The 18,022-nt window shown below is 36.3% G+C and overlaps 1 protein-coding gene across 3 annotated transcripts in view; it reads right to left on the bottom strand.

The window, feature by feature from the left end:
• The window catches only part of ADGRL4 (adhesion G protein-coupled receptor L4), a 106,953-nt gene extending 89,712 nt beyond the window's left edge, over nt 1-17,241 (bottom strand). The window contains exons 1-2 of one of the 3 annotated variants that reach the window (XM_005610471.4): nt 16,659-17,241; nt 15,175-15,324 (exon numbers count right to left, since the gene is read on the bottom strand). In XM_005610471.4, the coding sequence (XP_005610528.1) occupies nt 15,175-15,324; nt 16,659-16,680 (172 nt within the window). In that variant the 5' untranslated portion in view covers nt 16,681-17,241. The remainder of the gene's footprint in view (nt 1-15,174; nt 15,325-16,658) is intronic. The other 2 variants (XM_070267470.1, XM_070267471.1) reach the window with 2 other exon arrangements.
• Nucleotides 17,242-18,022: the final 781 nt, after the last annotated feature.

Here is an 18,022-nt window from a genome sequence, read left to right as displayed (position 1 = left end):
ACCTTCAAATATTTTTAAACAACTAATGTCAGTGGGAGATTTGTTAAGCTAAAACAAAAATACCTACCTTTTCATAATACAGAGTTTTGTTTAAGTTTTCATGTAAACCCTATAGTTTCCAGCAATAAAAAATGAGATGGATATTAAAATATTTTTTAATCAATTATGATAAATATTCACAGTAAATAAAATAAACTATTTTCTGAGAATTTACACCTTTTTTTTGGCTTCAGGAATATTAGCCCTGAGCTAACATCTGTGCCAATCTTCCTCCACTTTTTACATGTAGGTCACCTCTACTGCATGGCCAATGAGTAGTGTGGGTCTGTGCCCACAAACCCAGGCCACCGAAGCACAGCACACTGAGCTTAACCACTAGATCACGGGGCCAGCCCCAGAATTTACACTTATTAATCTGTTTCTTACTGTACTTTATATCTTCCATTAAGTACCATGTCTTCAATGCTAGACATTTTTTATATAATTTTGTTTATTGGTGTATATATACATACACACAGATATATAAAATACATGTATATTATTATATATATATAAAATTGGAGAGAATTTAGTTCCAAGATTCTTTTTTAAACACATTTCTACTTTAAATTTGGTCTTTCACCTTGCTGACCAGGTGATTAGCACAAAGGAATTTAATGAAACTCCCTTTTTAAAGAAAGCTGACTCATAAGTAAAAATTTGTTTTCCTTCAGACACAGCAAACCTAATATGTAAATTAAGGATTAATGAACCATTGACGAGCAAGGAGTAATCCGCCCTGATTCCAGGTATATGCTGAAGTGCACATATGCCGTGTGTTCATAGAGTTGGGGAAAGAAGAAGAGCTTCTTGTTATTCTATGTGTAACATTAGCCACAGCACCTAGATGATCTTCATCTGGTTTCCTGGATGACTTGGGAAAGGAGAAAGAGAATGAACCTACCCAAAACAATTTGGCAGAAAGTGACTGACAGATCTACATTAATAACAGTTATCACTTACTGAGGCCGTTCTGTACGGCAGGTACCATAGCTCAGTGTTGCATTTGTATTATCTTCTTTAATCCTCAAAAACTATTTTGGTGTTGTCTATAAAACTATTTATATTCCAAATATGTAGAAACTGGTCCAAATCTTATAGCAGGTAAATGACAAACCTAGGATTTGATTTCACAGATGGCTTCCTCAGAGGCGCTGCTGCTTCCGTGGGCCTGCTTCCCACAATAAGCTGTGATTCCACTTTTGATCCATCTTGGTTGAAACCATCAACAGTGGCTGAATCTAAAAAGCTGAGCCCCAGGTTTCCAAAGTGTGTTTCCATCAAAATGCTTCCCCTTCTGAAATCTACTTTGAAATTAACAATAGCCATTTTTTTCTCTCTTACATTTATTATCTGTACTTGATATCCTAGTGTCGAATACTTATCATATACCAAAATTTTTTTTAAATTCTACTCTCCAAGTGTATCATATTTCCATTCAATTTTAAATATTATTATAACGAAAATTTCTTTTCCATTAATAAAAGAATCTATCTGCAAATATTAAGGCATTAGTAATAGTAAGTCCTTGGATCACAATGTATGAATCACTGGAATTTTTTATTAAAACTCTATCACCAATAATTGATAAGACTTAGGCTTTCTCTTCTCAACATAATAATGAAATTGTGCTCAGGGTTATAATCTAAAGAATTCCTTAAACTCAGATTAACTCTATACTTTATTCTTAAAGCATGACTTTTTTTTCCAAAGGGTAAGGATAAAGAGATTATTGACTATAAAACAACAATTAATGCCTCTACTGAAAATTTCCTGACATATTTGTCAACTAATAAACCGAAATTCAAAGTCCACAATACATTTAAAAATGATTCTTCTCCACATGGTATTCCATTATGAAACTGTTGCAATGAACATAACATTAGTTGAACAAACAAACATAACCCTATAATCAAGCATCTGCTCGCCCTCCTGCATTGCATATACAACAGAGATATGCTGTACGTTTTTTCAGCATTCTCTTTATGTTTGCATGTTTATAAAGGTTCAGAAATTATCTTCAGAACTTATCCTCCATATGGCACCAAGAAACCTGGCATAAGAATCCTTTTGATACAGAGGATATACAACTCTCTTATTTCAAAATACTAAAAATTTCCCACAAATACGAAGCTATCAAGGAAGTGTCAGAACCACCTAAACGCTGTTCAATCATCAAAATGGATAGAGTTGTCTGTACCTGTCAACTTTAATTACCAAAGATGCACAAAAAACAGCATATTCTTCCCTAATTCGAGTTCTAAATGTTAAATACAACTTCAATTACATTTTTAATGATAAATTCTTTAATACTCAGGATGTGTTCGTGTTGAGCAGAGGGCAATAAAATGAAGTCACCAAATAAATGTGGCCCAATTTTGGTTCTGATGTTATATCCACAAAAGAGAAGTAAAGTGGAGAGGTTCACTTGGCTGGATAATTATTGTGTAGATGACTGACTTCTTCATCGCTCCCAAAGACCCTCATGGAAAGTATATATTTTTGCGTTCCTTGGGAAGATTTTACAAATTTCACAATTTGTTTTAACTCTCCTTTGCAGTTATTTTTTTCCTATGTAAACGCAACCTGAGTCAATATCTGTTAAATAAATTAACATTGAAGACGTATGGAGAACAATGACAACCTAACTACCTTCATTCTATTGTAACTTCTCATAAACTACATTCTAAAATTTACCGAATAATTTAAATAACAAGTAACCTCTATTTATGTCTAAACAGGCTCATGTGCACATAATTCCTTATTTTTGATTTTATAAATATAACCCTTAAAATATTAGAAAATATAAAGTACTATGTTTAATGTGTAAGTAATATCACTCTTAAGTAAATTAAAAGCCTCCACCTTTAATATAGTGAACCAACTAAATATAATGTCTATTCTGTAAAACCCACTTGTCATGCAATAGAAGGAGATTATTCAGACCCCACAGTGGCAAAAAGTAGTTTCCTTTCCTATAACGGTAACAAAGTGATTAACTTTCGAGTTCAACGTGAAGGAATAATATGGTTCCAAGAACGCATGGTTCCTTAAACCCAGTCAAGACACATTGCCAGATATTTCAATTAATGTGTAGCAAGGTCACAAAATCAATTTCTTATCAGCCAAAAACACTCATACAGTAAATTTTATTTTCAAACCATAATCTCTAAATTAAATCTGTGTACCTAAAAAATACAGTACAGAAACTCAGTCACTGGGTTTTCTCCCTGATAGCATTTTCACAAATGGCACAGGGCTTTGTATGCTATATATAGCCCACAATGTTTGGTTAGATTCTAATCTTCCTAGAGAAAGTCATTATCTCTTTCCATGGCAAATAAAGGACCAAAGTGTTAATTTCCTCCTTAAAATAAGTACAAGGTTTGAACGGTTCTGACATTCTATCTTCCAGCAATTTATTTGGGAACTTTTAAACAATTATAAAGAGAATCTATGAAGCTGTATACTAATCCGGATTTCTTGGTAATAAAAATTAAGTATCTGAACATAAAATTGCAGGGAAAAATCATGTTAATATGGAAAATAGCATCACCTTGCAGTAAATCCCACGTAAAAGAACTTGGCAGGAATTGAGCTTGTCTGACCAACGACACTCAAGATAATCACATTTTTAATGAAAACTCTTCGACTTGAATATCAAATACCATCATCTGTTACATTCAGGTGTTTGGAGTTCTTTCTCTATATCCAATTTTTTTAAACAGAATTTTTTTTCTCCTAATATCCTCATTCACATTCTATTCACAACTACACATGAGACTACAGTAATTTAAGCATTGGTACCTTTCACCTATACTCAATGGCAATGGACCAAAATAGTTAAAGGAGCTGAACTATTTCAATGATCTTGCCTTAATCTTTTAATATTCAGAAAATTATATTTCATGCCAGACAAATAAGCTTTGTTCTATGTTTTTTAACATTCTGAATGTTTGAGACATTTGTATAAATAGTGTATAATATACATTACGTAGTGGTGTTCTCTGATACAGCTGACTAACAAATCATATAGATTTATGTAAATTCAGGTAAATTCATATCCTTGGGATCAATTTAATGTTTTATAGTTGGTTAAATACAGGATATAAGATCATATCTCAAGCAGACAGGAAGTAGAAAATTATCTGAAATAATTCCTTTAGAGTTTTTCAAGTCAGTTTTCCCACATCATCCTAAACACATAATCTTTTAGTTGATTTCAGCACTGCCACATGGAATGAAAAGATTCTTTCCTAGAGCAAGGAAGTGAATAATTCTTTGGAAGGGTTAAAATATATATTTTTAAATTAAACAAAATGTTTTCGTGGACGGAGATAATATTTTATTCATAATTCTCATATAATGGAAGTATCAAAATTCTAATGAAATGATTCAAATTTAGAGAGTAAGAAAATGGGATTCCTTCCCAATTCATTTATGAGATCATTTATTCTATTTTAACCAAACTTAGAGCTTGATAAAAACCAAAAAATTTATTTTAATAACAGTCCTTAACTTTGTACATATTAATGCAAAAAAAGATAAAACTTCATCTTAAACAGTTAACTAAAGAATAAATACCGCTTCATGTAAAGTATTTAAAAAGATCAATTCATTGGAAGCAGTGATAAATGCAAGACAAGTATTTTCAACAATACAGACTAAAATTCCTTTTAGCAATTATAGAAAGAACTGTCAAAGTACTAATACAATTAGAAGTAAAAATATCACGTTTCTAAGTGTCAATGATTTCACACTTCTTATGATTTTTGTGAAAAAGGCATATTTGATACATAAGACACAGAAGGCAATACCATAGTCAACATGGGACTAAAGATGAGGGCCAAAGTGCCTCAAAACTGGGGACCATCATGAGGGATTAGTACCAATATTGCAACTGATCCTGCCTTAGGACACTGCTTCCCAATTCATGAAAATGTTCAAAAGAGCAATAAACAAGTTAACGAAAATTCAGTCTTGTATATTGATCACTCAAAATGAAATAGGAACATAAAGATAGCCTAGAGAAAATCAATGTCAAGTTTATGATCATTCATGCAAATTTTCCATCGGGCTATAATGGATACTCTTTATTTACAGCAAAATATTTGGGATGAGATCATGCCTAAGATCATCTTGCTACACTGGTCTTTACAATGCATAAAATTCAACCAAATTTGAGGGCTGATTCCTGCAAAGCAGGAATATGATCCATAATGTATTAATAAATTCAGCATAGGTAAGGAACAATAGGAATGAGGCACCAACCAATCAGAGCAGTCACTCAAAAACAATCCATAGTATTTTACAGATTGGACCCAAACCAGTTTGGTAGTTTCCAAGGACACAATCAAGAATAAGAACTAGTCACTGTCCTCAAACAGCACTCATTTTTGAGATTCCCCAGCAGCTATTGAAAAGTAGGCGGACTCCATCAAAACTTATGTATTAATGCAAAAATAAAAAGGAATTATGAGTAGAACACGACAAACAGCACTTTTTTCTTTTCTTTTTTTTTTTTTTCGGAGGAAGATTAGCCCTGAAGCTAACATCTGCCACCAATCCTCCTCTTTTTACTGAGGAAGACTGTCCCTGTGCTAACATCCATGCCCATCTTCCTCTACTTTATATGTGGGATGCCTACCACAGCACAGCTTCCCAAGAGGTGCCATGTCCACACCTGGGATCTGAACTGCAACCCGGGGCTGCTAAAGCGGGACATGCGAACTTAACTGCTGCACCGCCAGGCAAGCTCCACAAATGCTTATTCTTAACAGATGGAAATGAGAAAGGCCTTGCAAAGAAAGTGATGTGTATTGGGTCTTAGACAATAAGTCTCAACTTGTAATACTTCCAACATTGAAAGTGCTCAATTTCTCCCCTGAGCACACATAACTAATTATCCTATTCTATCCATTGAGCCTGACACAAGGGTATTTTGATGTCTGTAGATATATGTAGTCCTCAGAATGGAGAAATTTAGCTACTGGTTTCCAGCTGAGAAGACTGCCCCTCTGATCAACTGCACTCTCACCACCCCTGTCTCATCACACCCTCACAAGCACACAATCATCAAGGTTCTTTTGGAATTGCAACACAAGGACAAGTTCCATTTTGTGGCAGTTTGTTCCAGATAGCAGTTAAATGTTGGTTAAAAAAATCACGTGAATCACAACCCTCCACCCCCTAAAATCGATACGCACACCATCGTATTCAAAGGGGTACTCTCAATCACGTATAACAGTAACTAAATCTCTCCGATAGGGGAGCAAATATAAAATCAAGGTTTTACAGCCTTCTTGTTTGTTTTTAATGGTTCAAGTGACTCCAATATTGTACTTCTTTTGCTCATCATATTATATTGAATACCTTACTTTTCAGCACTGTAATACAAGAGGGCCCACTGAAGATTGGTCCAGAAATTCCTTCCAAGGGTGGAAGCCACCAGAGAAAATAGGGAAAATAAGTTTCATTGATGTGCCAACCTCTCCTGATTTGTAGCATCTGCCTGGAGAACTTGGAGGTCACATTGCGACTCAGCAGGAAATAGTATCATGATGTGTCATGGTCCCAAGCAGGGAGGAGGGGAGCACAGGAGTAGAGGAAAGCATTGTCTGCGTTGGTCATGCCAGCTCTAGAGATCGGAGTTAAAAATACAGCATAGTAAAGTGGAAAGTGCACTGAGTTTAGAGGCAAGAGACCAAAATCCGTACTTTTCATTTTCATGTTTTAAATTAAGCCCCAAATCCAGGCTACTTCCCCCAAAAGTGATTGAATTGGAAATTGACTACAATTCAAATAAATGTCTCACAATAATAGAATCAAAGAATTTTAAAGCTGGGAGAGACATTAATAATGATCCTAGTGAAATCTGCTCATTTTACAGAGAAACTGAGGCTCAGATACTCTTTGCAACTTATCATGAAAATCCCAGCTGAACAGAGCTAGTCTGTACATAACAAGTTTGGAGACCTTGGCACAGTGATATTAGAACTTATTACCAGAGAATCTAGGGTGGGGGATACTAGGAAGGTTCCAATTTACAGGGCTGGGTCTTAGTTACTGGGATAAAAGGATGTAAGAAAGATTCAATAATGGGAACCTAAAGGATAACACTTTGATCGAGAAATTATTTTTAAGATGATGAGATAATATGACAGTATTTCTAAAATATGACCCCCCCCCCCCTTCCTTGGGCTAGAATTGGTCTCAGAAAAGTAATTAAATGAAGTAGAGATTAAAGAAAAGTGGATGAATGGAGAAATGGTGGCTCAAAGAACTGATAGAAACTTAGCTTATAGTGGTCATCTACGTTTTTTGGCTGCTTGGCATCTATTCACTCCCCTGATGCTAACAGTTACCTAAACGTCCTTTTGAAAACCGGTTTCTCTCACTCTGCCCCTATGATCTGAATAGATTTTCACCCTAGGCTCCAGGAATGGAGCAGCCTGATGTTAAGTCAGCCAGTATATTCCATTACTATTCAAGGATATAAAGGTAATAATCAACTTGAATGTATAAATAAAAGTGACAGATTATTAAGTAAACTATACTCCTCTTTTATAGCAGTATATCGATCAATAGATATTCCTTAAACATAAGAACATGGGAAGTGAAGGCACAAACGTTCTGTCCAAGAAAGGCAGGCACTAAAGTGCTCTTTCACTTGAAGACTCATGTCTTTCTCAAGCTCTGGGAAAATTGTCATATTTTTTATTATTTCATCTTGTTGGATGCCTTCTTCAGTAAGAACTTCTGCTAGATGGAAATTAGGTTCCCCATGTCTGGTCCTCTGTTCCTCAGTTTTGTTCTCATATTTTTCATCTTAGTTTTTTAGTTCTGCAATTCTTTGGATATTATATTTCAGCCGTTCTGTTATAGGTTATTGCCTCAATCTTGGAATAACATTTATCAGAAGACAAATATATTTTACCGGAGGAGAAAAATATGTTAGGTTTATATCAAAAGTATTAGCCAGGGAATTCTGTAAATCTCTTCGGAAAACAGACAACATAGGGAGACTGCAGACAATTACAATATTATAACCACAAAAGTTATAAGTGAGTCAAAAACAAAGTTTGGGCCTAATCAAATGGAGCTGAGGTTCTCCAATAACAATCCACTATTCCTGGTTACCACATACGGGCTCCATCCCCATATTAATGACATTATAACATGAAAAACCACAGGCAAATCATGCAATTAGGTTTAGAAGACACATTGGCTACCTCATTTCACCTTTGAGATAAAGCAGGGAGGAGAGGAATTTGGGGGAGAGGTTTGGGCACAGGTAAAGCAGAAGATCACAAGGGGTGAAATTAGGTTATATTAAAAAGGGGGATTAAATCCCCTTGACGAGTCAAGAATAGTTTGACTATCTTCTACTGAAGTATAAAAAAATTTATTTGTTGCTTCCCTGTTCTAGGTGTGGTCTTCCTTGTAGGAGAGGAAACACAGGAATGGAGACTTTAGCCTCAATCTTCTGGTGGTTTTTAAGCACTGGTTTGCCTTACTGAAAATTTTACCAGCTTATTGTCTTGACCCTTCTTGCTACAAAAGGAGAGGAACAAGAGGAGAAAGGAGGTACCAGGGACTGAGGAACACAAAGGTTTTAGGGTATATTGAAGAAGAATGTATTTTTGTGGTGTGATAGCTCTTTTGTACGTAGAAGCCTATTCTACTTTTCTGTTGTGTTTATTTGGGTGCCAAATTTTCCAGAATTTCTTTGACAGTATAAGTTGGACTTTTTCCCTCAACCTCTTTTCTCTTCCTAAAAGTATCATTTTCCTGGCCAATTGTTCTATTTAGTCATCTTTGTGTTTGTATTATTGGCCTTTCTCCAATGCCTAGTTATCCTTAAATGACCCTCATGTTTATAATTCAATAACGATGTTGATTAATTGGGGTAGCTTGGCCCAGGTTTTGCCTACCAGCCATTACAACCTCTTTAGTGCAAGAGAGTGCAGAGTTCTCTGTCTATGTGGGTGGGCACAGCACTTTTCAGGCATTATTCCAGCAAAGGTATAAAAAAGTAGGCAGAAAGGTGGCATCAATTTTCACTCTCAAGAGTTCCTTCCACGCAGATCACAGAGTTTCCTTTGAGAATATTTTCTTGGCTTTACCTGGGAGCACACACTGATAGGAAACAGGAGCCCAAACTGTGTAACCTTTGGGAAATACTGTCTCAACCTATCGCCTAGATGTCCTCTCTCTGGGAAAAGGATAGGAAATCACCAACACCAGGAAACGCCACCATCTTCACTGCAGCCTTCTCTGTGGACACTGAACTGCCCCCTTTCGTAGCACTGGATCCTGCTTTGAGGAGTTCAATCTTAATGAGTAGACTACTCATGGTCCCACTCTGATTTCATTGATTTTATTGTGAGTACATTGGCCTTGAAGTCTGCGGACGAACAGGCGTCAAACAATTGTAACTGACCTATGAATTTCATCAAGATATTGAAACTTGTAAATAGTTTTAACTTGCATGCACTTATTCCTAAGGTATCTTAAACATACACACCACGTAATTTTTTCTTTTTAATCAATTGTTTTGATAATGTAGTGGGAAAAAAGCAGATACATGGATGGGGGGTACAACCAAAATAATTCATTTCATCTCAATGAGATTCAATCCTTACTTGCAGATTTACCTCACGGAGTAGTTTGAGGATCACATGAGGCAATTGTTTGTACTTTCCCTGGGAAAATTATTTAATTTATAAATTGAGGATAATACTAGCCTTTAGAGAGTTTTTATGAGAATTAAATTCATAAATTCATGTAAAGTGCTTATAATAGTCTCCAGCTCACAGAAAGCACTAAAATTAACATCAATATTATTACTCTACTTGTGAATAAGCTGTAAATCTGAAAGTTACTTATTTAAGCATTAAAGAAACTAAGGAAGAAGAGAAAAAAATGGGAAAATGGACAATCAGAAGGTTAATTTGCTTTTGAAATAACTAGGTATTGGCTATAAAGTATGTTGATGCCCTAAAAACTGGGATCATAGATAACTGACATTCCCAGAACAACAACAAAAAATCATGTTTTGCAAAATAAAGTTGGCAATCAGAATATCATCAAAAGAGTGGAGCTGTAATAAACAAAGCAGAACAACTGACTCATAAGTTACTTCCTGGTATTGAAGGTGCTATTGCTATTGTCCCTTTCTCTTCTTTCTACCAGTATTTTTCTTGAAAAGAAACAGAGGATTAAAATGTATGCAAATTCCACATACAGCACAATTTTGATTTAATTTTAATTTCGTAGTAGCTCCTAAAGATATGGTTGGAGAGAAAATATAAGACAGTACAGCTGTCATGTTCACTTCACATGCAAAATGAAAGCTAATTCTGGAAAAACGATACCCAATTTTTATTGCCATTGATGCATCATCATCCACACATATTATATAGCATATACATTATGAATTAATGTTGTAGGCTGAAGTAAAAACAAACAATGGTAGTTTCCACTTGAAAAAAAATCAGCACTCTAATAATGTGAAGTCAGATGGTGTCTTATTTAGAATTGATTTAACACAGAAGTTTGAATAACTTTTCGACTGTTGAAATTAGAACTCAGAAGCTGTGTGTTAACTTTTACTATTTCAGTTTAATTTTCTGTGTCATTAGCTATCTGATATTACTTTTATGATTCTAAATATGCAATGAATCCATCTCAATAACACTGATTAAAAAGTGATTAAAAATAAATAAGACTTCCACGCCAAGAAAAATTTTCATGATGTTTCATTATAAATTACTTGGGAAAATCCAAAATCTTATGTTCATATTAAATCTTCAAGATCTCAAGATATTTCTTTGTTTGTATCTCATTAATTCTCATAATTGTCCTGTAAGATAAACATGAAACAAGATGGCTTAGAAAAATGATTCCTGAAATTCAGACTGAAAAAACGACATTGTCAAATCAGAACAGAGAAGTTTTTCACTTTAAAATTGTGGAGTTGATCAGCAAAACTCAAAGGACACAAGTCCTATTTTTCTTCTCCTTTTTAAAAAAAACCCGTTAGCCTAAAAGAAATCTTTATAATGGTTTATTGTTTTATTTTCTCTTTCTATCTGTTGAAGGAATTTGTAATCTTATGGAGTGGATATTTTTGAGGAAGTTCCACCTAATTACTGTGGTAGATTTTGTTCTCTCTATTGTGTAACTCTTCTTGTCAACAGACAAAAGAGGTCATATTTCTAGTACAAGGAAAGGGATTTCTGAAACTGGCAAAGGTATTTTATTTATTTGGATGAAGTTCACAGAAATCGTGCATCCTGGAATGTAAGCCTTGGGTTCATTTAGACTGTCACTTCTTAAATAGGTTACATTTTCCATGCAGTACAAGAAATTCCATGGAAGTATGCACCTCACTTTAAAACAAATCTGACACACAGCTATCTAGAAGCACATCAGAGTTCACACTTTTTCAAGCTGGTATTGGTATTCATTTACCTAAGAAGTTCCTCTGGAGTGTGTAAAAACACATTGGTTTTACAAAAAACATTTGCTTCCTCAATGATTATTAGTAACATATTATATGTGAAGGAAGATGTATATATAATGTTATTGTGATCTATATTTCCAATTCTTCAAATATTCTTTAAATATTACTTAAAAATCAGGAACAACTTCCATCTGAGGATTGAAAAAAGAAAGAAAGAAAGGAAAGGAGAAGAAAGAGAGGAGGGGAGGGAGAGAGGGAAGGAAGAAAAGAAAATGCTCACTCCAGCTGTTACTCAACTCTCTACTCCTGCATCTCAATACTACAAAAGTGTAATAAATGTAAAAGGCCAAGAAAAGTTGCAGATGAACCATCAGAAGAGCTGAGAATGCCTGATGAGAAATGAAAACAAATATTCAAAAGATACCCATTTGATTTCACAAGGTTGTAAACTATGATAATCTTAATAAAAAGTTTGTTTCTCTCAGACACAAAACGCTGTAGCATGGAGCTCAAGACAACTGGTTATGACCAGTCATAAGGGTGTTTGTAAACAAAAGATACCATCTGTACTTTTTATTTCAAAAGCTTGATATGATAATTGAAGATATATTGGGTACAAGTGACACGAACTGTACAAATATAAATACAAATATAAAGTTACTATTGCTTTTATAGGTTGACCCTGGCTAATCCATTCCTCCTCTCCCTAACAGGGTCATCTTTCTAATACACATAATTTATCATGTAACTCAGCTACCAAATACCTGCCAATGGCTCTTTGTTAACAGGATAAAGCCCATACTCTTGACATCTTGATTTAATTTCCCTGACCCCTCGACTAATACACCCTGTGATATACACCCTGCAGGAAATACTCGGAGCTCCTTAAAACGTACCATCCATGTTCAACTTCTAGGCCTTTGTTAAGACTGATCCCTTTTGCCTGACTTCTCTGCCACTTTGTCAATACCATTGATAAACACTATTTATTCTTCAATTCTCAGCTTAAATGTCACCTTGACTTGGAAGGCTTTCCTGTAGTTGGTAGCACATCTCAAATTTACCTCTATTTATGACTTTTATAACATTGCATCAAATGATTAATACAGTTTTGTAACTATCTCTAGATAAACTGAAAATAAAAGCCAATTTCTTATTCATTATTTCAGTCCAAGGGCATAGTAGTACCTATTAAGCAGAGGCTTTATGGTCAAAGATAAAGAGCAAGATACAAGCGCTGGAGTTAGACCTTAGTTCAAATCTTGGCTCCACCACTTATTTATTGTATCAACTGAGATGTTCACTTAACCTTTCTAAGACTCTATTTCCTTATAGATAAAATGGGACTAATAACAGATGAAGGTATTCTGCTAATGAATATCTCGGACTCAAGGTACAGTAGATTTAGCTATCCTGATGATGGTGATGAAAGTGCTCAATAAATATTTATTCAATAAGAAAATGACTTCATGAAATAAATTCACTACTATTAAAACTTGTTTCTGTATGACTATGTAATCCAAATTCTAAACAACTTGTTCAAAATTACCTCTTCAAACAGAGTACATTTAGCGAGGTTGAGTTATTACCACAACATTTATTTGGCAGGTCTCTGCGGGAGCCAAATCAAAGATGACAGTAATGACACCAAAAAAAAAAAAAAAAAACTTTTATTCCTCCCAAAGTAGGCATCCTCTGTAACAAAACTCCTGTCCAGTCATTTTTTTTTGTTAACCTAATACCAATCTTAGAGAAAGACAGAAAAAGTGGGGAATCTTTTTAGAGAAGAAAAAAGCTAACAAGAGTTTTTAAACCCAAAATATAACCTAGACTATTCAGCAGTTGAGAATACAATGTTTTAAGTTTAATTCTGAAACATATTAAATATACGTACTGAAAAAAATATCAAAACTCTATCAGTGAATTAAAGGCGAAACTGAACAGTCTTAAGAAGACATCACAAACCTTTGAGTAGTTTGAAGAGGACATCATCAAATAGTAAGCATTGAAACAAGTAAATATATAACTTTCTTTAAACAAGAAGGGGATTTAAGTTAAAAATGAACTTGAAAAGAAAAAAAAAATTCCCATTGTAAGTTGTGTTCTTTGTGAAAAGAAATTGCAGGCCCAAAGGTCTTGAAGTATTTCTTTTCAACAGAAAATATTTTCTGTCCTTCAGCGGGCCATTGACTAGGCGGTGGGGGAAAAAAACAACTACACTGGATAATGGGAAAAATACTCTCAAAAGAAATCATGAGAAACATGATTATAATCTAGTTGGCTTTTGCAGGTCCAAATTGTGAAAAGTTATTGATGCTAATGATGGTAATGATGACAGTTGAAAAGTATCTGAATAACAGAAAGACAACAGCTTATAAAGGACTATGGCACGACTTGTAATGATTGCTGGAGAGCACACTAATATGTTTGCAGCAAGATTTTGAAGGTCACTCAACTAGCAACTTGCCATAATGCCATTCAATTAAATACACAATAAAAATCTAAGATTATTTATGGAAAGAATTTTGTAGTGCTTGTAGAACAGCATATTACAAATCCTGGCTGTGTGTACAAGCAGAAATGCCTGATCTAATGCACCATAAAAAAGCTGTAGCTTTCCTCTACATTTTTAAAACATTAAACTAATTATGATGAGGTTTGGTCTTACTCTATACTGCATATTTAATCTTTTTTAAGAGCCTATCAAATTGAATCACGAGATACAACTTGTTTACGCTATAAGCAAACACATGCAATATTAACAATGCACAATATCCTGGCTTAATTAGAAAAAGTCCACGTTATCTTAAATACATTTAGGAGTATAACACCACACAGTTCTAATTTGACCTTGCCATTTAATTATATTCTAAAACTAATTTATACGACTTGGAACTTTTTTCTCTCTCTCCTACCCAGGATGTTGTTCTATTGACCCAGTTAAAACTAGATTCTGCTAAAAATGAAAGAGAATAAAGAAAGATTGAGTGAGGCTTGAGGAAACAGGAGCAGAGGTGGTGGTGGGGACCACAGACAAGAAATCACTTAAATCTGATGATCGGATGGTGTTCTATCAAGTCAATGGGCTAAACTGCACCGTAGAAGGACTCTTTCTGGCATTCTTGCTCTGGCCTCTCGCCTAAAGTCTTATAAAGAGGATCCACTTTTTCAGAAAAGAACGAATTTTCAAAATTCCCTTTCTTTTCTCTCTCTCTCTTTCTTTTTCATTTCTACACTCAGGGTATGCAGGAGAAAACCTCAAAGCTCTTCACATTATCCTCAAATTTAGGTAGTCAAGGACTAAAGAAGGCATGTGATGCCACACATCCCAGTATAACCTGACCTTCACGAACTCTGGGTTCCGTAGTTCCCAAAAGTATTGACTCGACTCTCTGCAACTTAGTGTTCCAGCTTAAGTTCTAAGGCACTCTTTAATATTCGCACCAAAGATAAGATATACGTGGAGTCATCAACAATCAATAATCAAGTATAAATTTTGAGATTGGAAGTTCAAATTTATTGTTTCAGTAATTAAACTATTTTTTTATCAATTATATGAAATCAAACAGTATAATGTGAAGCAACTTAATTTCTGGACAAAGGAGAAGTAATCATATCAGAATTTAATCTTACAATAAAATCCAAAAGCAGTCATGAAGATTGTTTACCTTCACAAATTGAGACACCGTTTCCCGAAAACCCCATGTTGCAGTAACAGCCTTCAGCTCCATTCCGTATCTCACATTTTGCATTTGGGAGACAAGCGGTGTTGGTGCAATTCTGAGGGCAGGCACAATTCAGCAAAGTGGAAAAACCCACTAAGGAAAACAGAGAAACACAATTTTTCAGAAAGAAAAGTCTCCCCCCATCGTTGAGTGAGACTGCAATAAACACAAATCCTCTTCTTTCTTTCTATTTAGATAAATGGATTATGAGAATTTCCCAAGGGAGCATTTAGCTAAATAATAGCACAGAGCAAGTAAGTAAAAAGAGTAATGCTTTTCTTCAATCTCAATGTTTATCAAGCAAATCTCCACAAAGCTAAAATGTAGTAAACAACACAGCTTTATAAAGAAAGCAGCATTCCTAGATCATTGGACCCTTCGCCCTGACGTGAGTTAATTTTAAGGTAACTACATGATGGTAAAGCAATTTCCCTTCTTTGGGGATGATTCTGTGCAGAAACCAAGGTAAAGTAAGTATCTGGGTCTTTTCAAATTCAAATCTGTGTTATTTTAAAATGAGAGCAACAAGTGATAACGTACAGGAAGACAAATGCAATTATTGTTTTTTCTGTGCTTTAATCCTCTTTTAAATTCTTCCTTTTCCATAATAAAATTGCTTTCACATTTTCTCCCATTAGGGGAAATTAAAGGAAAACTCAACATACTAGTCAAAGATTGATCTGGAAACGGAACACCCCACAAACACAACCAACAAAATGCAGCATGTGAGAGAACAAGACTTTATTTCAGAGTTGCTGAAAACAAAGTTGGAAATGGTATTTTGCGGGCTGGTAGGAAAAGATAAGGAAAAGCGTAAGAGCTCATTTTTTAATGGTTGTCCCAGGCCGTCTCAAGACAAGCCCACTTGGGGATGAACAGTTATGAATCATGCAAGTTATTGTTCTGAAAACAGTCATCGGAGATAAATTGTCCTTATCTGGTAAAAAGAGATTCTGAAACATTCGATTCTACATCCCAGCCTCACAAAGGGCTGTATATACTGTCTAAACCAGAATTAATTCGCCTTCAAATATGTGATTTATTGTCTTTCTGCACAGCATCATCAAAAGAGTCTTTTAAATGAACCCAAAGTCTGGGCTGGCAGTCCCCTTAAAATGTCAGGAAACCTCCCACAAGTCTTAATGTTTTGGAGTTTCCCAAATTTCTTGCAGGGAGATCAGAAGAAAGGTCAAAGTCGGAGACTTTGGGGACTTTGTCAGAAGGAATGAAAAGGTGACTTCGTCCCTGGGCCCTAAATATCGAACTCCAGAGTTGAAAGGCCAAGGAGAAAAACATCCTGGGAAGTACTGTGTCAGCTCTCGTGGGCGGCTTGGTCAGATCCACTGGGCACCTGAGCTTCACCTGGAAAACCCCCTCCCCTGGCGCCGCGGGCCCCTCCGCAGCCTCCGGCGGGCGCGGGCACTCACCGAGGAGCGGGAGGAGTCTCATTGGCGGCGGCCGCGGCGGTGGCGGTGGAGGGACGCGGGGGCTCTGCGGGCCTGTTCCCGGGACGCGGCTGGGCGGGCGCGCCAGGCTCCCGGCTCCGTGCCCCGTGACGCGCGGGCTTCCTCCGGACACTTTCCGGCCTCTTTTGTGTGCGTGTGTGTGTGTGTCTGTGTGTGTGTGTCAAGTCCTAAGTCAGCTGGTCACGTCCGGCCCCAGCCCCTGCCCCCACGCCACCCTGACTTCATCCCCTGCCTCTTGGCCACCAGCCCTGAGCACTCCTGCAGACCCTTTGCGGGGTCATTTTGGCCCCAGGTGCAGCGACCGGAGTGCCGTCCTCAAAGCCTGTGCTCAACAGCCAAAGCGCTGGAGACCCATGAAATGTCCCTCCTGAGAGCGTCCAGAACTGCAAAGGTCTTGGGGTCCTTCCTATAGCCTCAATTCCAGGACGCGGCGTTCTTCTGGTCACGAATGAATTTCCATGGAGAAGGAAGGGCCGAGAAGCAGGCAGGAGCTCTGATTCCCAGCAACATGGCCTTCACTGCCAGGATTCAATCCTCGCCTTACAGGGACTCAGGGCTACAGGGCGTTAAATAAGGACTTACTCTCTCTTCCCTACAGGTTAGGACTGTGCCTAAAACGGCCTAGTAAAAACAAAAAAGCCAAGTTTCAAGAATTACATGGCTATGGAAGTGCAAATACTGTTTTCCATTTTCAATTTGCTGGTACCCTCAACCCCCATCCAGCCCTAAAACAAGTGGTGCCTGAGACATAGTTTTCCTTTTGCATGTTACTGTTTATGAGTTGATTATATAGAAACAGATCGTTCAGGTTGAAAGATAGAAACAATTCTAATATAAAACTTAAAAAGTAAATGGCAGGCACAGTTAATCTGTAATGACAGAAAGAGGTCGCCTGAGGTTGGGGTGGGAAGCGGGGACTGACTGCAGATGCACCAAGGAAAATTTGGGGGTAACGGGAATATTCTGTATCTTGATTGGAATGGTGCTTACATGAATGTATGCGTTTGTCGGAACTCTTAGATTGGTACTCATAAAATTGGTACGTTTTATAAGTAATACCTCAATAAAGTTGGTTTAAAGAGATGACTGATGTTTGTGCCATTAACACAAGTCATTTTACCTTTAAACAGTTGGGCTCTCCTCTGTCACATTTCATTCAGATTCTGTTTAATCTAACAAACATCTACTGAGCATCTGCTTTGTAAAGAGAGTACGCTGACAAAGATGAATAAATCATGGCCCTCAGACTCCAAAAGGATTGTAAACTAGTGGGGCAACAGCTAAAACTAGTCACCATGACAGAAGTATAGACCTATTTCCCCTGC

Source organism: Equus caballus, chromosome 5 (genome assembly GCF_041296265.1).
Source record: "Equus caballus isolate H_3958 breed thoroughbred chromosome 5, TB-T2T, whole genome shotgun sequence".
Lineage (NCBI taxonomy): Eukaryota > Metazoa > Chordata > Mammalia > Perissodactyla > Equidae > Equus > Equus caballus.
This window is presented reverse-complemented; position numbering and strand designations above follow the sequence as displayed.